The 22,555-nt window shown below is 40.8% G+C and overlaps 1 protein-coding gene across 1 annotated transcript; it reads right to left on the bottom strand.

Annotated features, from left to right (window-relative positions):
* Positions 1-17,164: 17,164 nt before the first annotated feature.
* LOC123763866 (titin homolog) lies at positions 17,165-21,561 on the bottom strand. The gene is made up of 3 exons (XM_069329731.1): positions 21,400-21,561; positions 20,665-20,928; positions 17,165-18,376 (listed from the first exon to the last, which is right to left on the bottom strand). Exons 1-3 carry the CDS (start codon positions 21,559-21,561, stop codon positions 17,165-17,167), a joined length of 1,638 nt encoding a protein of 545 aa, XP_069185832.1.
* Between the last annotated feature and the right edge of the window lie 994 nt (positions 21,562-22,555).

Below are 22,555 nucleotides of genomic sequence, written 5' to 3'. Positions count from 1 at the left end.
CCATCAATTTCCCCGAAATTTTTACCCTCTGTATTTCAGACATAGTAAATATGAAGTAACAAATATAAAACTCTAGCTCTTGTCCTCTGTCCAAGTTCACTCATGTAAATTCATTACTATCAGTCCAAATCCCCCTGAGATTTAAACACCCAACTACATTTTCAGACATAGTAAATAAAACCAGTTCAGTTATCAAGTTTCAACTCTTGTGCCCCAGCTTAGTTCATTTGTGCAAGTTCTTTATTTTCCAACTAAATCACCTGAGATTTAAGATCACCTTATTTTCTAACGAAGTAAAATTAATCTGGACATTAGCAAAGCTCCATTTCCTCAGCCTTAGATCATCAGACATAAATATATTCGATCAAGTCCCTCTCCAGCCTATCTGTTTGTCTGAGTAATTACTTTACCCTTCTCATCCCCAACGTATCAATCCCCAACGTATCAAAACCTTCAATAATCATACTGTATTTGCATATTTTCTCTATATTCAGCTGTGTTCTTCACATTTTGTCCATGTTTTCTTTGTTCACTCCATGTTCTTCAAATGTTCACAGTCCCATTCAGTTCATATTTTCACAAGTATCTCCATTTTTTCTGTAATCTTTCTCTTAGTCTCATTACTTTCTCTACAAATTCTAGTCATATTTTCTATGTTTTCATGTTCATCACATGTTCTCTTTACAACTTTTATACTCAATATTCATGCTAACTTCCATATTTTTGTGTTCTTTGTCAATATTCATGTTCCTCTACAAGTTCATGTTCCTCACAAGATCACTTCGTTTTTCACCTTCACTTACATGTTTTCTACATTCTTTGTCATATTCTCCATGTTCTTCACAAGTCCATTGTTCATTCTTTGTATTCCCTATTCTCCTTATCATGTTTTCATGTTCTCTGTAAGTTCATATTCCCAGCATGTTCACTGTATTCATCAACTTTTCTTACATGTGTTCTTTGCCATGTTCCCCATATGTTCTCTGGGTTTTTCCCCTTACATGTTATGTAACGTTCCTTAACTAAAAAAATCTTTCGCCAATCAACTAAAACATAGTCACTTTCGTCATTTCTCAACTAAACCTATTATCCAGTCAACTAAAAATAGTCAGAAATAGCCTCGTTCAACCTTTCTCTTAGCTAAAAATTGTCAAAGGAAACTTCTTTCAGCACTTTCTTAACAGCCGCTATGTTTCATCAAGTAAGAAAAAATTGTCAAAGGAAACTTTCCAAAACTGTTCATAACTAGCTTTTATCCATCGTCAATCAACTAAATAATAACTTTCATCATTTCTTAACTAAACTTATTCCCCAGTCATCAGAAAATAGCCGTGTTCTTCATGTTTCATTGTCATTTCATAACTAAAATTATCCATCAATCAACAGAAAAAGTCATATTCATCATTTCGTAACAGCCATTATGTTTTCGTCAAGTAAGAAAATATAGTCAAAGATATCTATCATCGTCGTTCTTAACTTCCATTTATACTTTGTGGAGCACTCAAAATAGTCAAATGTAACTTTTTCAACACTTTCGTAACTAAAATTATATGTCGCTAAGTAAGAAAAATAGTCAAATGTAACTTTTTCAGCACTTTCGTAAAAATTATATGTCGTCAAGTACGAAAAATAGTCAAAGGTGCTCTCCGTGACACCAAAGTTACTCTTCGAGAAATCAAAGACACTCTTCAATACATCAAGGACTTACTCAAAGATACCAAAGTTACACTCTAAGACATCCTTCGAGACATCAAAGACATCCTTTAAGACTTCAAGGGCACTCTTCGAGATATCAAAAGACACTCTCAAACACTCAAAATTTACTCGCATCCTCAAAGTTATTCTCAGAGTCATCAAAAAGTTAATCTCATTCATCAAAATGCTATTCTCTAAGTAGCCTTTCGTTCATCAGAGAAACTTTCTAAGACATCTTCGTTCATTAAAGTTAATCTCAGAGGCATAAAAGGTATTCTCGGAGCTATCAAAATTAATCTCTAAAACAACAAAAGTTAATCTCTATCATCAATGTTGTTTCAAAGACATCAAAGTTACTTTTCATTACATCAAAGACGCATTCAAATACTACCCATGTTCTCAGAAGTCATTCTCTAAGCCATCAATGTTCTTCTCTAAGACATAAAAGTTATTCTCTATGTCATCAAAAGTTATTCTCTGAGCTAACAAAATACTACTCATGTTCTCAAAGACATTCTCCAATTCATCAATGTTGTTTCAAAGACATCAAAGTTAATCTCAGAGTTATCCAAAGACATTCTCAAAGTCATCTAAAGTTATTCTCTAAGACATCAAAGTTATTCTAAGAGTTATCAAAAGTTATTCTCAGTCATGTTATGTTATTCTCTAACTCACTTCCATTCATCAAAAGACATTCTCTAAGCCCTCAAAGTTATTCCCAGAGTCATCAAAAAGTTATTCTTCAAAACATAAAATTTGCTCTGTAAGATATCTTCGTTCATCAAACTTATTCTCAGAGATATCTAAAGTTATTCTCAGAACAATCAAAAGTTATTCTAAGACAACAAAGTCTTTCTCAGAGTCATCAAAGTTATTCTCAGAGTCACCTTTGTTATTCAAAGAAGCCTTCTGAGACATCCTCGTTCAACAAAAACTGTCCTCAGAGCCATCAAAAAGTTAAATACAGTCGTCAAAGTTATTCTCTAAGTATCTTTTCGTTCATCAGAGAAGCTTTCTAAGACATCTTTGTTCATCCAAGTTGTTCTCTAAGACATCAATCTTGTTCTCTAAGACATCAAAGATGTTCTCTAAATCATAAAAGTTAATCTCTAAGTTACCTTCGTTCATCAGAGAAACTTTCCAAAACATCTTCGTTCATCAAACTTGTTTTCAAAGTCATCAAATGTTATTCTCGAAGTCATCAAAGATATTTTCAGAGACATCTAAAGTTAATTTCTATGTTATAAAAGTTATTCTCAGAGACATCTAAAGTTAATCTTGGTCATCAAAGTTGTTCTCTAAACATCAATGTTGTTCTCCAAGACATCAAAGATGTTCTCAAAATCATAAAAGTTATTCCCAGAGCTATCAAAGTGATCTCTAATTCATCTTCGTTCTCCCAAAGTTGTTCTCTAAGACACCTTCGTTCATCAAAGAAACTCTCCTTCTTCCATCATGTTATTCTTTAAGACATCTTCAGTCATAAAATTTTCTCTCCAAAATGTAACTAGTTCAGCTTTTCATACCAAACCTGCATTTCTGTTAAAATATATTTTCGCAGACACTTTACCCTAAAACTGTTCTCTGAACTATCCTAACTTAACTTACCTTACCTTACCTATCTTACCTAACTTTACCTATGTTACCTTACCTTACCTACCTTTCCTAACTTAACCTGCTTAACCTATCTTACCTAACTTTACCTATGTTACCTTACCTTACCTACCTTTCCTAACCTAACTTTACCTATGTTACCTTACCTTACCTACCTTTCCTAACTTAACCTGCTTAACCTATCTTACCTAACTTTACCTATGTTACCTTACCTTACCTACCTTTCCTAACCTAACTTTACCTATGTTACCTTACCTTACCTACCTTTCCTAACCTAACTTTACCTATGTTACCTTACCTTACCTACCTTTCCTAACTTATCCTGCTTAACCTATCTTACCTAACTTTACCTATGTTACCTTACCTACCTTTCCTAACTTAACCTGCTTAACCTATCTTACCTAACTTTACCTATCTTACCTAACTTTACCTATGTTACCTTACCTTACCTACCTTTCCTAACTTAACCCGCTTAACCTATCTTACCTAACTTTACCTATCTTACCTAACTTAACTTTCATAACCTAACTTTACCTATCCTAACATAACTTACCTTACCTTCCCTATCTTACCTAACTTTACCTATCCTAACATAACTTACCTTACCTTCCCTAACTTAACCTAACTTTACCTATCCTAACTTAACTTACCTTTCATAACCTAACTTTACCTATCCTAACATAACTTACCTTACCTTCCCTAACTTAACCTAACTTTACCTATCCTAACTTAACTTACCTAACTTATTCTGCTTAACATAACTTACCTTACCTTCCCTATCTTACCTAACTTTACCTATCCTATCCTAACCTAACTTGTCTTACCTAACTTAATCTTACTTTCCCAAACTGATGTATCCTAACTTATCTAGTCCAACCAGACATGCTCTAACTTACATAAGTATTCCTTCTTGTCTTTGTGTTTCGTCAATCATTGTCTCATATTCATTTACTCATTTCATTAGTTAATTTCTCAAATGGGCACTTATGCATTTCAAGTGCTATTTTGTTAGAGATTGGATATTTAAGCATTTCAAAGAATTATAATTTCTCAAATGGTCACTTATGCATTTCAAGTGCTATTTGTTAGAGATTGGATATTTAAGCATTTCAAAGAATTTTTGTTATATATGGGCATTTACTCATTTCAAGGGATAATTTCTCAAATGGACGTTTTTGCATTTCAAGTGTTATTTGTTTAAGATTGGGTGTTTAACCATTTCAAAGGTTTTTCATATATATGGGAACTTACTCGTTTCAAGGGCCAATTTCTCAAATGGTCATTTTTGCAGATCAAGGGTTATTTGTTAAAGTTCATCAAGTTGCTCATAAGTTGTATTTATTATGTTTGTTATCATATGTTCTTATTCCCCAACCCCTTAACCTAACCTCTTGTAATCTTAGTGTATTTGGTAGGTTCTATCATATGTTCTTATTCCCCAACCCCTTAACCTAACCTCTTGTAATCTTAGTGTATTTGGTAGGTTCTATCATATGTTCTTATTCCCCAACCCCTTAACCTAACCTCTTGTAATCTTAGTGTATTTGGTAGGTTCTATCATATGTTCTTATTCCCCTAACCTTTCAGATGTAGTTTGTGGTGTTTTTAACGTATTTGTTGAATATATTATCCTTTTCCTAACCTTTCAGATGTAGTTTTGTTTCTCCTTTTTGTATATTTTTACCCAAACCCATCATCCCACTTAACCTTCTTTCCTTCTTTTACTTTGTTTTCACATATAAGTTCATTCTTTATCTTAGTAATAATAAAATTACAATAGTAAAGAATCAGATCTACTAAGACTTGAAATTGAGAAACAAGAGCTCAAGGGAGTGAGAGCATGAAAGAAGAGCAAGGAGTAAGAGAGAGGGGGCGGAAGAAAATGGGACCAAAGAAGAGAGAATGAGAGAGAGTGTGGGCATGGGAGCACTAAGACTTGAATTGAGAAAAAGAAAAACTAAGTGAATGAGAATGAGGGTGTGAGAATGGGAGCAATAAGACTTGAATTTGAGAAACAAGAGAGCATTTGAGCAAATGAGGGAGAGAGAGGGGGAGGAAGAGAGAGAATAAGGGAGAGAGATAGAAAAAGGAGGGTTAGAAGGAGTAGGAGAATCAAAGTAAAGAAGGAAAGATGGTTTGGGTAAAAATATACAAAAAGGAGAAACAAAACTACATCTGAAAGGTTAGGAAAAGGATAATATATTCAACAAATACGTCAAAAACACCACAAACTACATCTGAAAGGTTAGGGGAATAAGAACATATGATAGAACCTACCAAATACACTAAGATTACAAGAGGTTAGGTTAAGGGGTTGGGGAATAAGAACATATGATAGAACCTACCAAATACACTAAGATTACAAGAGGTTAGGTTAAGGGGTTGGGGAATAAGAACATATGATAGAACCTACCAAATACACTAAGATTACAAGAGGTTAGGTTAAGGGGTTGGGGAATAAGAACATATGATAACAAACATAATAAATACAACTTATGAGCAACTTGATGAACTTTAACAAATAACCCTTGATCTGCAAAAATGACCATTTGAGAAATTGGCCCTTGAAACGAGTAAGTTCCCATATATATGAAAAACCTTTGAAATGGTTAAACACCCAATCTTAAACAAATAACACTTGAAATGCAAAAACGTCCATTTGAGAAATTATCCCTTGAAATGAGTAAATGCCCATATATAACAAAAATTCTTTGAAATGCTTAAATATCCAATCTCTAACAAATAGCACTTGAAATGCATAAGTGACCATTTGAGAAATTATAATTCTTTGAAATGCTTAAATATCCAATCTCTAACAAAATAGCACTTGAAATGCATAAGTGCCCATTTGAGAAATTAACTAATGAAATGAGTAAATGAATATGAGACAATGATTGACGAAACACAAAGACAAGAAGGAATACTTATGTAAGTTAGAGCATGTCTGGTTGGACTAGATAAGTTAGGATACATCAGTTTGGGAAAGTAAGATTAAGTTAGGTAAGACAAGTTAGGTTAGGATAGGATAGGTAAAGTTAGGTAAGATAGGGAAGGTAAGGTAAGTTATGTTAAGCAGAATAAGTTAGGTAAGTTAAGTTAGGATAGGTAAAGTTAGGTTAAGTTAGGGAAGGTAAGGTAAGTTATGTTAGGATAGGTAAAGTTAGGTTATGAAAGGTAAGTTAAGTTAGGATAGGTAAAGTTAGGTTAAGTTAGGGAAGGTAAGGTAAGTTATGTTAGGATAGGTAAAGTTAGGTAAGATAGGGAAGGTAAGGTAAGTTATGTTAGGATAGGTAAAGTTAGGTTATGAAAGTTAAGTTAGGTAAGATAGGTAAAGTTAGGTAAGATAGGTTAAGCGGGTTAAGTTAGGAAAGGTAGGTAAGGTAAGGTAACATAGGTAAAGTTAGGTAAGATAGGTAAAGTTAGGTAAGATAGGTTAAGCAGGTTAAGTTAGGAAAGGTAGGTAAGGTAACATAGGTAAAGTTAGGTAAGATAGGTTAAGCAGGATAAGTTAGGAAAGGTAGGTAAGGTAAGGTAACATAGGTAAAGTTAGGTTAGGAAAGGTAGGTAAGGTAAGGTAACATAGGTAAAGTTAGGTTAGGAAAGGTAGGTAAGGTAAGGTAACATAGGTAAAGTTAGGTAAGATAGGTTAAGCAGGTTAAGTTAGGAAAGGTAGGTAAGGTAAGGTAACATAGGTAAAGTTAGGTTAGGAAAGGTAGGTAAGGTAAGGTAACATAGGTAAAGTTAGGTAAGATAGGTTAAGTTAGGAAAGGTAGGTAAGGTAAGGTAACATAGGTAAAGTTAGGTAAGATAGGTAAGGTAAGGTAAGTTAAGTTAGGATAGTTCAGAGAACAGTTTTAGGGTAAAGTGTCTGCGAAAATATATTTTAACAGAAATGCAGGTTTGGTATGAAAAGCTGAACTAGTTACATTTTGGAGAGAAAATTTTATGACTGAAGATGTCTTAAAGAATAACATGATGGAAGAAGGAGAGTTTCTTTGATGAACGAAGGTGTCTTAGAGAACAACTTTGGGAGAACGAAGATGAATTAGAGATCACTTTGATAGCTCTGGGAATAACTTTTATGATTTTGAGAACATCTTTGATGTCTTGGAGAACAACATTGATGTTTAGAGAACAACTTTGATGACCAAGATTAACTTTAGATGTCTCTGAGAATAACTTTTATAACATAGAAATTAACTTTAGATGTCTCTGAAAATATCTTTGATGACTTCGAGAATAACATTTGATGACTTTGAAAACAAGTTTGATGAACGAAGATGTTTTGGAAAGTTTCTCTGATGAACGAAGGTAACTTAGAGATTAACTTTTATGATTTAGAGAACATCTTTGATGTCTTAGAGAACAAGATTGATGTCTTAGAGAACAACTTGGATGAACAAAGATGTCTTAGAAAGCTTCTCTGATGAACGAAAAGATACTTAAAGAATAACTTTGACGACTGTATTTAACTTTTTGATGGCTCTGAGGACAGTTTTTGTTGAACGAGGATGTCTCAGAAGGCTTCTTTGAATAACAAAGGTGACTCTGAGAATAACTTTGATGACTCTGAGAAAGACTTTGTTGTCTTAGAATAACTTTTGATTGTTCTGAGAATAACTTTAGATATCTCTGAGAATAAGTTTGATGAACGAAGATATCTTACAGAGCAAATTTTATGTTTTGAAGAATAACTTTTTGATGACTCTGGGAATAACTTTGAGGGCTTAGAGAATGTCTTTTGATGAATGGAAGTGAGTTAGAGAATAACATAACATGACTGAGAATAACTTTTGATAACTCTTAGAATAACTTTGATGTCTTAGAGAATAACTTTAGATGACTTTGAGAATGTCTTTGGATAACTCTGAGATTAACTTTGATGTCTTTGAAACAACATTGATGAATTGGAGAATGTCTTTGAGAACATGAGTAGTATTTTGTTAGCTCAGAGAATAACTTTTGATGACATAGAGAATAACTTTTATGTCTTGGAGAAGAACATTGATGGCTTAGAGAATGACTTCTGAGAACATGGGTAGTATTTGAATGCGTCTTTGATGTAATGAAAAGTAACTTTGATGTCTTTGAAACAACATTGATGATAGAGATTAACTTTTGTTGTTTTAGAGATTAATTTTGATAGCTCCGAGAATAACTTTTATGCCTCTGAGATTAACTTTAATGAACGAAGATGTCTTAGAAAGTTTCTCTGATGAACGAAAGGCTACTTAGAGAATAGCATTTTGATGAATGAGATTAACTTTTTGATGACTCTGAGAATAACTTTGAGGATGCGAGTAAATTTTGAGTGTTTGAGAGTGTCTTTTGATATCTCGAAGAGTGCCCTTGAAGTCTTAAAGGATGTCTTTGATGTCTCGAAGGATGTCTTAGAGTGTAACTTTGGTATCTTTGAGTAAGTCCTTGATGTATTGAAGAGTGTCTTTGATTTCTCGAAGAGTAACTTTGGTGTCACGGAGAGCACCTTTGACTATTTTTCGTACTTGACGACATATAATTTTTACGAAAGTGCTGAAAAAGTTACATTTGACTATTTTTCTTACTTAGCGACATATAATTTTAGTTACGAAAGTGTTGAAAAAGTTACATTTGACTATTTTTAGTGCTCCACAAAGTATAAATGGAAGTTAAGAACGACGATGATAGATATCTTTGACTATATTTTCTTACTTGACGAAAACATAATGGCTGTTACGAAATGATGAATATGACTTTTTCTGTTGATTGATGGATAATTTTAGTTATGAAATGACAATGAAACATGAAGAACACGGCTATTTTCTGATGACTGGGGAATAAGTTTAGTTAAGAAATGATGAAAGTTATTATTTAGTTGATTGACGATGGATAAAAGCTAGTTATGAACAGTTTTGGAAAGTTTCCTTTGACAATTTTTTCTTACTTGATGAAACATAGCGGCTGTTAAGAAAGTGCTGAAAGAAGTTTCCTTTGACAATTTTTAGCTAAGAGAAAGGTTGAACGAGGCTATTTCTGACTATTTTTAGTTGACTGGATAATAGGTTTAGTTGAGAAATGACGAAAGTGACTATGTTTTAGTTGATTGGCGAAAGATTTTTTTAGTTAAGGAACGTTACATAACATGTAAGGGGAAAAACCCAGAGAACATATGGGGAACATGGCAAAGAACACATGTAAGAAAAGTTGATGAATACAGTGAACATGCTGGGAATATGAACTTACAGAGAACATGAAAACATGATAAGGAGAATAGGGAATACAAAGAATGAACAATGGACTTGTGAAGAACATGGAGAATATGACAAAGAATGTAGAAAACATGTAAGTGAAGGTGAAAAACGAAGTGATCTTGTGAGGAACATGAACTTGTAGAGGAACATGAATATTGACAAAGAACACAAAAATATGGAAGTTAGCATGAATATTGAGTATAAAAGTTGTAAAGAGAACATGTGATGAACATGAAAACATAGAAAATATGACTAGAATTTGTAGAGAAAGTAATGAGACTAAGAGAAAGATTACAGAAAAAATGGAGATACTTGTGAAAATATGAACTGAATGGGACTGTGAACATTTGAAGAACATGGAGTGAACAAAGAAAACATGGACAAAATGTGAAGAACACAGCTGAATATAGAGAAAATATGCAAATACAGTATGATTATTGAAGGTTTTGATACGTTGGGGATTGATACGTTGGGGATGAGAAGGGTAAAGTAATTACTCAGACAAACAGATAGGCTGGAGAGGGACTTGATCGAATATATTTATGTCTGATGATCTAAGGCTGAGGAAATGGAGCTTTGCTAATGTCCAGATTAATTTTACTTCGTTAGAAAATAAGGTGATCTTAAATCTCAGGTGATTTAGTTGGAAAATAAAGAACTTGCACAAATGAACTAAGCTGGGGCACAAGAGTTGAAACTTGATAACTGAACTGGTTTTATTTACTATGTCTGAAAATGTAGTTGGGTGTTTAAATCTCAGGGGGATTTGGACTGATAGTAATGAATTTACATGAGTGAACTTGGACAGAGGACAAGAGCTAGAGTTTTATATTTGTTACTTCATATTTACTATGTCTGAAATACAGAGGGTAAAAATTTCGGGGAAATTGATGGTTTATTTACAAAGACTTGAGGGTGGAAGAGGGTGGGGGACAAGAGCTGGAGCTCAGTAACTGACTTGATCTTATTTACTAACTTTGAAGTATGTCTGCTTTTAATTTTAGGGAAATTGATGGGTTATTTACAAAGATACGAAGGAGAACTAAGGCGGGGACGAGAGCTGGAGCTCAGTAACTGACTTGATTTTATTTACGGTGTCTGAAATACAGAGGGTAAAAATTTAAGGGAAATTGATGGTTTATTTGCAAAGATATGAAAGAGAACTAAGGCGGAGGACAAGCGCTGGAGCTTGGTAACTGTTTTGATCTTATTTATGGTGCCTGAAATACAGAGGGTAAAAATTTCAGGGGAATTGATCTGTTACTAACGAAGATACGAGAGAGAGCTAAGGCGGAGGACAAGCGCTGGAGCTTGGTAACTAAATTACTGTATTGAACTACGTTTGAAATATGATTATTTTTAAATTTTAGAGGGATTGGAATGATAGTATTCATTATATGACAGGGGACTAAGGTGGGGAACGTGAGCTAGAACTTGCTTACTAACGCGATTTATTTGTGTAAAAACTAACTTGCTTAATGAAAAGGAGAAAACATACGATGTCAGAAAATAGGAAGAGGGAATAATATGAAGAGGAGAGAGAGAGAGGAGGGAGAGAGAGAGAGAGACGGTCCAGATATTACGGATAAGATAAGATAAGATTAAGAGCTGACTGGCTGGCTGGCTGGGCGCAAAGTAAATAAAGGTGACGCGAGAGATTGCGAGGTAAGGGGGGAGGGAGGGGGGTGTGAGGTACGAGACTTGAAAACCATGACTTACACAGGTGATTTTCTAAATTTATATGAATAACTAAGGCTTACATAGACGATTTTGTAAGTTGAAAACATGTAAAATATGTCCGTAGAGTTCTCCTGGAAGCCCTAAAGTGCTACACACGTTATTTGAATTTCTCCCATAAGGCTTTAACAAACTTCTAAGTCTCGGAAATTATTTTTCTCATAAGAAATCCTTACTTCTAAAATCTGTGACTGACAAAATTTACCTGAAACCCTTGGGGCGCACAGGGGATATTTGACCTGAAACCCTTGGGGCGCACAGGGGATATTTGACCTGAAACCCTTGGGGCGCACAGGGGATATTTGACCTGAAACCCTTGGGGCGCACAGGGGATATTTGACCTGAAACCCTTGGGGCGCACAGGGGATATTCTAAATTTACCTGAAACCCTTGGGGCGCACAGACGATATTTGACCTGAAAAAAAATATCGTCTGTGTGGAGCCATCCCTACTACTGATAGGATTATACCAGCAAGAGGCGCTAGATTCCTGTCCTAGTCAGCTCGAGAGGTAGCTGCTGTATGTCTATGTCAGAGTACGTAAGTGATATTTCCTAGTGTCCCATGTACTGATCAGTGTACTGATGACGTCTGTATCCACAGAGTCGACGTAGGGCTGCTGTGGTACGAGGACAGTCAGTCTACCAAGGGCAGCCAATATCTCTCTACTCCATTCTGCTTTACGGAAGCAGTGAGCCGCCGCCGGAGAAGAACTGTGTAGTGTTCTACTGTCTGCCTGTGAAGTGGCAGTGACAGAATTCGGCGTACCCGGGACTGGCTGACGGAAGAGACGACCGACAGTAAGGTGCTACGGAGGAGTGTAACTAGCTAGTTGCAAGAAGCTCCTGCCAGGGGTTCACTACCCTTGTATTTGTACGTGAAGAGGCCCAGCAGCGCGAGGCTGATGTTCTCTGCCAGCACCAGGCTGGAGTGATTGTGGGCGTTCACAAGGAGCACCTAGTGAGACTGTGTTTTCGCTGGCCCGTGGCTAGGGTAGACTTGTTGGTGTTTCCCAGTACTGGTTGAGGACGGTACTGTGTGTTGAGGAAACACGGTAGCTGACAAGACTGCATCGATTGAGCATCGAGGAGCGCTTAGTGTCCTATGAGAGAGACACTTGTGCACATATTAAGTGTAGTAATACTTCCTTTAGGATTATATATGAGATGATGGGAAAGTGATTATATGTGAATATATTGATAACTGATGAAGTGTCGTATTCAATGCAACCCCCCCCCCCCTTTGTGTTTTACTTGCATTACCGAGCTCACTCCTTGAAAGCCACTACTAACTTGGGGCCGGATAGCATAACTTTAGTTCCACCAGCAAAGAACCCAGTTGCTACCCATTGTGGCCGTAACAGTGTGTGTGTGTGTGTGTACTCGCCTAATTGTGTGCTTGCGGGGGTTGTTTCGGCCCTTTGGTCCAACCTCTCAACCGTCAATCAACTGGTGTACAGATTCCTGAGCCTACTGGGCTCTATCATATCTACACTTGAAACTGGGTATGGAGTCAGCCATCACTACATCACTTTCTAGTGCATTCCACTTGTTAACTACTCTGATACTAAAAAAATTCTTTCTAATTTTTCTAATGACTCATTTGGGCACTCAATTTCCACCTATGTCCCCCAGTGCATGTGCACCTTGTGTTAAATAAACTGTTTTTGTCTACCCTATCAATTCCTCTGGGAATCTTCTATGTGGTGATCATGTCTCCCCTAACTCTCCTGTCTTTTAGCGACGTGAAGTTTAATTCCCGTAGCCTTTCCTCATACTTCATGCCCCTCAGTTCGGATACCAGTCTGGTGGCAAACCTCTGAGCCTTCTCCAAATTAGTTTTATTCTTGACTAGATATGGACTCCATGCTGGAGCTTATTCTCCAGGATTGGTCTGAAGTATGAGGTATACAAAATTCTGAATGATTCCTTACACAAGTTTTTAAAGTCCGTTCTTATGTTGTCCAACCTGTCATATGCCGCTGATGTTATTTTCTTGATGTGAGCTTCAGGGGACAGGTCTGGCGTGATATCAACCCCCAAGTCTTTCACTCTCTCTGATTCTAGAAGAATTTCATCTCCCAAATGATGCCTTGTATCTGGCCTCCTGCTCCCAACACCTATCTTCATTACGTTACATTTGCTCGGGTTAAACTCTAACAACCCTTTATGGGACCAGTCCTTCAGTTTGTCCAGGTCTTCTTGAAGTCTCAAGCTGTCCTACTCTGTCTTAATCCTTCTCATAATTTTGCCATCATCGGCAAACATCGAGAGGAATGAGGCTATACTCTCCGGGAGATCATTTACATATATCGGAAACAAAATAGGTCTGAGTAGAGCCCTGTGGGGACCCCACTGGTGACTTCACGCCAATCTTAAGTCTCAAACCCTCTCTGTAACTCGCTGCTTCCTATTGCTTAGGTTCTCCCTTATCCACTGGAGCACCTTACCAGTTACTCCTTCCTCTCTCTCTCCAGCTTATGTACCAGTCTCTTATGGAGTATTGTGTCAAAGGCTTTCCGACAGTCCAAGAAAATGCAGTCCGCCCATCCTTCTCTTTTTTGCTTAATCTTTGTCACCTGGTGGTAGAATTCTATTAAGCCAGCGAGCCAAGATTTACCATCTCTGAACCCATGTTGATGGGTTGTCACGAAGTTTCTTCTCTCCAGATGTGTTACTAGTTTTTTCCTCACGATCTTCTCCATCACCTTGCATGGTATACAAGTTAAGGACACTGGCCATTGTCATGGTGCCTTCTATGTAGTCTCTGAACCCCTCACAGCCTGGGATAGCCATCTCCTTAAAACTCCATTCCTTTCTCATGAGTAGGGCCACTCTGCCTCCTCCCCTACCTTCCCTCTCTTTTCTTATTACTGTGTACTCCTGGGGAAACACGGCATTCGTTATGATTCCAGAGAGTTTTGTTTCAGTGAGTCCGATTACACCTGGGTTCACTTCTTGTGCTCTTTCCCTCACTTCACTTGCCTTGCTTGTGATCCCATCTATATTCGAGTACATTACCCTGAAACTGACTCTCTTCTGCTTCTCCTCTGGGGGGGACCTGTGGGATCTGTGTACTCACCTAATTGTGCTTGTGGGGGTTGAGCTCTGGCTCTTTGGTCCCGCCTCTCAACCGTCAATCAACAAGTGTACAGGTTCCTGAGCCTATTGGGCTCTATCATATCTACACTTGAAACTATGATATGATAGAGGATCATAGGTCAGGAGTTAGTACATTAGAGAACCAGCGGTTAGAACGGCGGGGTCCAAGAGCTAACACCTTGATCATGCAGGCACACGTACATAATACATATACACAAGCACACATACATATATATACAAGAAGTTACATAAATTTCACGCACGCTTTTGCACTATTAACTACTGTCTGAATGTATTATACACAGATGTACACTCATTTGTACAGGTGTGTATTTGTGCATGGGTGTGAGTGTGAATATACATGACTCTTTGAGCCAAGACGGATGCATTGGTGCCCCTGGGTGGTATAAGGGCTGCGTCTGACTGTTGCCTGTCTTGTTGGCCCAGCTTGTTCCACCAGCTTGTGGAGTTTTGTCTTGCTGAACAGTCACAATATGCAGCCTGCCAGCCCTTGCAGCCTCCAAGACGCCCCTGTACACATACTTGTGCCTTGCTGTTATTAAAGGCATAATTAATTGAGATGCTTAATTTTATTGGGTGAGCAGCTCTTAGACTGGTGTATTTTATATTGTAACATTAATTAGATGGATTTTGTGACGAAAGCTGATCGTGGTGGCCTTTCCCATTCTCAGTAATCTTTTAATGACTAACTAATGTAAATTAACTCGATCTTATGACAGTTACATTTTAGAGTGTATATTTGATGTGGAAATTTCCCACAGCACGGGCTATGGTGAGCCCGTAGTGGGTTTACCTGGCACAGGAGCGGGGGAAGACTTGATTGATTGATAAAGATTAAGCCACCCAAGAGGTGGCACGGGTATGAATAGCCCGTAACCCGAAGACTTGTTGTTGTTGTTGTTTAATTAAGATTCAGCAACTGGGAACAAAAAATTCCAAGAAACACGGGCTATGGTGAGCCCGTAGTGGACTTACCTGGCACAGGAGCGGGGCTGTAACTTGCGAAGACTTGACAAAGGTAGCTACTTATATAGTGTCAAGTCAAGTTGGACGGGTGGTTGAGATGTAGTTCCTCGGCTATGACTAGTGAGGTGGATTATTACCGTCATGTCAGTCGATTATTTTGGTGTTGTTGGTAACGACATATTTAGTGATGGTAGAGTTGTGTCCTGAATTGTTCAAGGATGGGGGAGTCATTCTTTCCCCCTCCCCCCACTCAACCCCACTAACCCATCTTCCCCTCACCACCACCACCTCTCCCTGCCACCCCACCCGCCACACCCCACACCCACAACACCCACCCCCACACCCCACACCCACCACACCCCGCCACACCCCACCTCACCGTCCTCGTTACTCCAACAACGAGTGTTTGTCTTGTGATGGTTGGTAATTACCGAAGTCTTTGTCACTGGGAAACGCGACCTCCCTCGCCGCTCACTATTGGAAATCCATCACTGTCCAAGTGTCACCTTCCCGGGTCTCCCAGGCCGGGTTTACCTCCCGGGTCTCCCAGGCCGGGTTTACCTCCCGGGTCCCCCAGACCGGGTTTACCTCCCGGGTCTCACAGGCCGGGTTTACCTCCCGGGTCTCCCAGACCGGGTTTACCTCCCGGGTCTCCCAGACCGGGTTTACCTCCCGGGTCCCCCAGACCGGGTTTACCTCCCGGGTCTCACAGGCCGGGTTTACCTCCCGGGTCTCACAGGCCGGGTTTACCTCCCGGGTCCCCCAGACCGGGTTTACCTCCCGGGTCCCCCAGACCGGGTTTACCTCCCGGGTCCCCCAGACCGGGTTTACCTCCCGGGTCCCCCAAACCGGGTTTACCTCCCGAGTCTCCCAGGCCGGGTTTACCTCCCGGGTCCCCCAGACCGGGTTTACCTCCCGGGTCTCCCAGGCCGGGTTTACCTCCCGGGTCTCCCAGGCCGGGTTTACCTCCCGGGTCCCCCAGACCGGGTTTACCTCCCGGGTCCCCCAGACCGGGTTTACCTCCCGGGTCCCCCAGACCGGGTTTACCTCCCGGGTCCCCCAGACCGGGTTTACCTCCCGGGTCCCCCAGACCGGGTTTACCTCCCGGGTCTCCCAGGCCGGGTTTACGTCCCCGGGTCTCCCAGGCCGGGTTTACGTCCCCGGGTCTCCCAGGCCGGGTTTACCTTCCCAGGTCTCCCAGGCCGGGTTTACCTTCAGGGTCAGTGTTACTCTTACGGCAGGTGTATAATACACCGTCAGTGTTACTCTTACGGCAGGTGTATAATACACCGTCAGTGTTACGCTTACGGCAGGTGTATAATACACCGTCAGTGTTATAACCCGGAATTCTCGATTGTGAATCGAGAACGAATCCTACTGTACTACGGGGACCCTTAGTTTAGTAAGTGCTTGGTTGAAGCAAGTGTTGTGATGCAGTGTTTCACTCTGACGATTGTTGTGTTGTAGTGTTGTAGTGTTGTAGTGTAGTAGTGTTTGTTGTAGTGTTGTAGTGAGTGTTGAAGCTATATGCTGTCTTCAGTGTCTTTGTTGTGATAAGTATTTTCCTTCACCAAACTTGCCACTGTTGTGTTATAGTGTTGTGGTTATAGTGAACGTCTCGGTGTATCAAGTGTTTCGTTATAGCGAGTGTTTTGTTGACCCGAGCTTCGTTGTAGCGAGTGTTGCAGCGCAGTGAGCGTTTTGTTGCAATAAGTGTTTGGTTGTGTTGCAAATAACTGCATAAAGCTTTTATGTGGTAATACATTTTCTTTATCTTCTTCACCCTGAACGAGGGACTCAATTATTTCGTTAATTGATTTTTGTGAATGTTATTGTTGATATGGTGCTGCTTAAGCTTGGTCTTATGGTGCTGCTTAAGCTTGGTCTCATGGTGCTGCTTAAGCTTGGTCTTATGGTGCTGCTTAAGCTTGGTCTCATGGTGCTGCTTAAGCTTGGTCTTATGGTGCTGCTTAAGCTTGGTCTTATGGTGCTGCTTAAGCTTGGTCTCATGGTGCTGCTTAAGCTTGGTCTTATGGTGCTGCTTAAGCTTGGTCTTGTGGTGCTGCTTAAGCTTGGTCTTATGGTGCTGCTTAAGCTTGGTCTTGTGGTGCTGCTTAAGCTTGGTCTTATGGTGCTGCTTAAGCTTGGTCTTATGGTGCTGCTTAAGCTTGGTCTTGTGGTGCTGCTTAAGCTTGGTCTTATGGTGCTGCTTAAGCTTGGTCTTGTGGTGCTGCTTAAGCTTGGTCTTATGGTGCTGCTTAAGCTTGGTCTTATGGTGCTGCTTAAGCTTGGTCTTGTGGTGCTGCTTAAGCTTGGTCTTATGGTGCTGCTTAAGCTTGGTCTTGTGGTGCTGCTTAAGCTTGGTCTTGTGGTGCTGCTTAAGCTTGGTCTTATGGTGCTGCTTAAGCTTGGTCTTATGGTGCTGCTTAAGTTTGGTCTTGTGGTGCTGCTTAAGCTTGGTCTTGTGGTGCTGCTTAAGCTTGGTCTTGTGGTGCTGCTTAAGCTTGGTCTTATGGTGCTGCTTAAGTTTGGTCTTATGGTGCTGCTTAAGCTTGGTCTTATGGTGCTGCTTAAGCTTGGTCTTGTGGTGCTGCTTAAGCTTGGTCTTGTGGTGCTGCTTAAGCTTGGTCTTGTGGTGCTGCTTAAGCTTGGTCTTATGGTGCTGCTTAAGCTTGGTCTTGTGGTGCTGCTTAAGCTTGGTCTTGTGGTGCTGCTTAAGCTTGGTCTTATGGTGCTGCTTAAGCTTGGTCTTATGGTGCTGCTTAAGCTTGGTCTTATGGTGCTGCTTAAGCTTGGTCTTTTGGTGCTGCTTAAGCTTGGTCTTGTGGTGCTGCTTAAGCTTGGTCTTGTGGTGCTGCTTAAGCTTGGTCTTATGGTGCTGCTTAAGCTTGGTCTTATGGTGCTGCTTAAGCTTGGTCTTGTGGTGCTGCTTAAGCTTGGTCTTGTGGTGCTGCTTAAGCTTGGTCTTGTGGTGCTGCTTAAGCTTGGTCTTATGGTGCTGCTTAAGCTTGGTCTAGTGGACACATTGGGGGGGGGGTGCTGGACACATGGGGGGGGTGTGCTGGAGTGCCGTGGCTGGCACTCACCACCCAGGGGCTCAGAACACATACCCAGCCACCCCCCTCCCCCCCCATGTGGTAATCATCACCTGGCCCCCCGGCCCCCCCCCCCCCACCCATCATCGCTTCTAGTAAGCCATTGTTGTGCTCTATTATGTTAGTGAGTGTGTACTCAACCTTGTGATCAATATTGCCTTTGTGTGTGTGTGTGTGTGTGTGTGTGTGTGTGTGTGTGTGTGTGTGTGTGTGTGTGTACTCACATATTTGTGCTTGCGGGAGTTGAGCTTTGGCTCTTTAGTCCCGCCTCTCAACTGTCAATCAACTGGTGTACAGATTCCTAAGGTGTGTACTTACCTAGTTGTGTCTGCAGGATCGAGCATTGACTCTTGGATCCCGCCTTTCGAGCATCGGTTGTTTACAGCAATGACTCCGGTCCTATTTCCCTATCATACCTAGTTTTAACATTATGAATAGTATTTGCTTCCACAGCCTGTTCCTGAAGCGCATTCCATTTCCCCACTACTCTCACGCTAAAGGAAAACTTCCTAACATCTCTGTGACTCATCTGAGTTTCCAGCTTCCACCCATGTCCTCTCGTTCTGTTACTATTCCGTGTGAACATTTCGTCTATGTCCACTCTGTCAATCCCCCTGAGTATTTTATACGTTCCTATCATGTCCCCCTCTCCCTTCTTCTTTCTAGTGTCGTAACGCACATTTCCTTCAAGCGCTCCTCATACCCCATCCCTCGTAACTCTGGGACGAGTCTCGTTGCAATCCTCTGAACCTTATTCAGTTTCCTTATATGCTTCTTCAGATGTGGACTCCATGATGAGGCGGCATACTCTAAGGAGTGCTTCAGGAGATAGATTAGGTGTTACGTCCACGCCCAGGTATCTTTCTCGCGTCGTCACAGGTAGGCAGTTTCCCTTCACTGTGTACTGTCCCTTTGGTCTCGTATCACCTAGTCCCATTTCCATAACTTTACATTTGCTCGTGTTGAACTCCAGTAGCCATTTCTCTGACCTTCTCTGCAACCTATTCAAGTCCTCTTGTAGGATCCTGCAATCCTCATCTGTCACAACTCTTCTCACCAACTTTGCGTCATCCGCGAACATTGACATGTAGGACTTTACTCCTGTAAACATGTCGTTAACATATACAGTATTAGAAACAGAATTGGTCCCAGCACCGATCCTTGAGGTACTCCACGTGTTACTGTTCGCCAGTCCGACTTCTCGCCCCTTACCGTAACTCTTTGGCTCCTTCCTGTTAGGTAGTTCCTTATCCATGTTAGGGCCTTTCCCCCCCACCCCCCGCCTGCCTCTCGAGTTTGAACAGCAGTCTCATGTGCGGTACTGTATCAAAGGCTTTTTGGCAGTCCAGAAATATGCAGTCTGCCCAACCATCTCTGTCCTGTCTTATCCTCGTTATTTTATCATAGAATTCCAAAAGGTTTGTTAGGGACGATTTCCCTTTCCAGAATCCATGTTGATGTTTGTTCACAAACCTAACGTTCTCCAGGTGTGCAACCAGTCGTAGCCTAATTATTCTTTCAAGTATTTTACAGGGGATGCTTGTCAGTGATACAGGTCTATAGTTAAGTGCCTCCTCCCTATCGCCTTTCTTGAAAATCGGTACGACATTTGCCTTCTTCCAGCAACTGGGCAATTCTCCCGACATAAGTGACTCATTAAAGATCATTGCCAGAGGCACGCTGAGAGCCTGCGCTTCATCTTTTAGTATCCACGGTGATACTTTGTCTAGTCCAACCGCTTTAATTGCATCCAGTGTTGTCAACTGTTTCATTACCTCCTCTGCTGTCACCTCTATATCTGATAGTCTTTCATCTAGGGTAATCTCTTCTAACAATGGGAGCTGCTCAGGCTCGGTTGTGAACACTCCATGGAAACTGGCATTCAGTGCCTCGCAGATTTCCTTGTCTCTTTCAGTATATGCCCCCTCCCTTTTCCTTAGTCTTGTCACTTGGTCGTTCACTGACATTTTTCTTCTTATATTGCTGTGTAGTAATTTAGCTTTGATCGCAATATCGTTCTCATAGTTCCTTTCCGATGTTCGTCTTATGTTAATGTAATCATTCCTAGCTCTGTTGCATCTGATCCTGTTGTCCTCTGTCCTTTGTCTTCTGTACTTCCTCCACTCCCGCCTGCTGGCCATTTTTGCTTCCTGACACTGTCTATTAAACCATGGGTTATTGTATTCCCTCTTATTTTTTCCTTTACTGTTGGTATAAATCTCTCCTCGGCCTCCTGGTATTTCCGTATGACTAGGTCCATCATATCTTGGACTGTTTTTCCTCTAATTTCTTCCTCCCACTGCACTTCTCCCAGATAGTCCCTTATCCTCCTGTAGTCAACTCTCCTTTTCCAGACCTCTTGCCCCATGGTCACAAGTTTGAATTCCATCATGTAGTCAAAGACTAGGACACAATGGTCGCTGGCCCCTAGAGGTATTTCATTCTCCAAATTCTTGATGTCTTCTACGTTCTGGGTGAAAATCAGGTCTAATAGGCTCGGTGCATCTCCTCCTCATTCCCTTGTGTCTTCCTTCACGTGTTGTGTTACGCAATTCCTGTCTATAACATCTACTAGCTTTGCTCCCCACGTTTCGTCCCCTCCATGGGGATTCCTTGATTCCTAATTTATCTCTCCATGATTTAGGTCCCCCATGACCAGCAGCTTCACTCTCATTCTGTGAGCTAATGCTGCTGCCTTCTGCAGTTCATCTATACATGCCTTGTTGTTGTCATCATACTCCTGCCTGGGTCTTCTACTGTTTGGTGGGGTATTGTAGATTACCAAGATCACAATCTTCCTCCCATCTACTGTCAGAGTTCCATGTATGAAGATTGTACTTTCATTAGTAACACGATTTCCCAGGTCCTCAAACTTCCATTTCCGCTTTACTAGGAGTGCCACTCACCCTCCCTGTCTCTGTGTCCTCTCTTTTCGTATCACCTGGTACCCCTCTGGAAAGATTGCATCTGAGATCATGTCATTTATTTTAGTTTTCACTATTGCAACTATATCAGGATCTGCCTCACTCACTCTTTCTTTTATCTCTTCTGCTTTATTAGATACCTCATCAGCATTGGTGTACCAAACCTTGAGATTCTTCATGGAAACTCTGGGACCAGAGTTTGCCCTTTCTCTGGGGGTTTGGGGGGAATCTGGGGGGAATGTCTGGGGGGGGTTGAATGGGGGCTGGGGGGAGTCTGAGGAGTTTCTGGGGTCTGGAGGGGTGCTTGGGAGGCGAATGGGGGCTGGGCATCTAGGAAGGTCTGGGGTAGGGCCTGGGTAGGTACCTTACCTTGAGGTTACCTTGAGGTGCTTCCGGGGCTTAGCGTCCCCGCGGCCCGGTCGTCGACCAGGCCTCCTGGTTGCCGGACTGATCAACCAGGCTGTTGGACGCGGCTGCTCGCAGCCTGACGTATGAGTCACAGCCTGGTTGATCAGGTATCCTTTGGAGATGCTTATCCAGTTCTCTCTCTTGAACTCTGTGAGGGGTCGGCCAGTTATGCCCCTTATGTGTAGTGGAAGCGTGTTGAACAGTCTCGGGCCTCTGATGTTGATAGAGTTCTCTCTCAGAGTACCTGTTGCACCTTTGCTTTTCAACGGGGGTATTCTGCACATCCTGCCATGTCTTCTGGTCTCATGTGATGCTATTTCTGTGTGCAGGTTTGGGACCAGCCCCTCTAATATTTTCCACGTGTAAATTATTATGTACCTCTCCCGCCTGCGCTCAAGGGAGTACAGTTTTAGGCTCTTTAGTCGGTCCCAATAGTTTAGATGTTTTACTGAGTAGATTCTAGCAGTAAAGGATCTCTGCACGCTCTCCAGGTCAGCAATTTCTCCAGCTTTGAAAGGGGCTGTCATTGTGCAGCAGTACTCCACTCTAGAGAGCACAAGCGTTTTGAAAAGTATCATCATCGGTATAGCATCTCTAGTGTGAAAAGTTCTTGTTATCCAACCTGTCATTTTTCTTGCAGTTGTGACGGCTACTTTATTGTGTTCTTTAAAGGTAAGGTCTTCCGACATGAGTACACCCAGGTCCTTTACATTGCCTTTACGTTCTATGTTATGATTTGCCTGAGTTTTGTACGTGGTTTCCGTT

This window comes from Procambarus clarkii, chromosome 23 (assembly GCF_040958095.1).
Source record: "Procambarus clarkii isolate CNS0578487 chromosome 23, FALCON_Pclarkii_2.0, whole genome shotgun sequence".
Lineage (NCBI taxonomy): Eukaryota > Metazoa > Arthropoda > Malacostraca > Decapoda > Cambaridae > Procambarus > Procambarus clarkii.
The sequence above is the reverse complement of the archived record's forward strand: the minus strand, read 5'-3'. Positions and strand labels throughout refer to the sequence as shown.

Coding starts and splice junctions, on each gene's coding strand:
- LOC123763866 (XM_069329731.1), bottom strand. CDS start 21,561: ATGAAGAATCTCAAGGTTTGGTACACCAATGCTGATGAGGTATCTAAT. Junction 20,929..21,399: donor TCTTTCCAGAGGGGTACCAG/GTGATACGAAAA, acceptor ATTTTCACCCAG/AACGTAGAAGACATCAAGAA. Junction 18,377..20,664: donor AGGAGAGATTTATACCAACA/GTAAAGGAAAAA, acceptor TGTGTCCACTAG/ACCAAGCTTAAGCAGCACCA.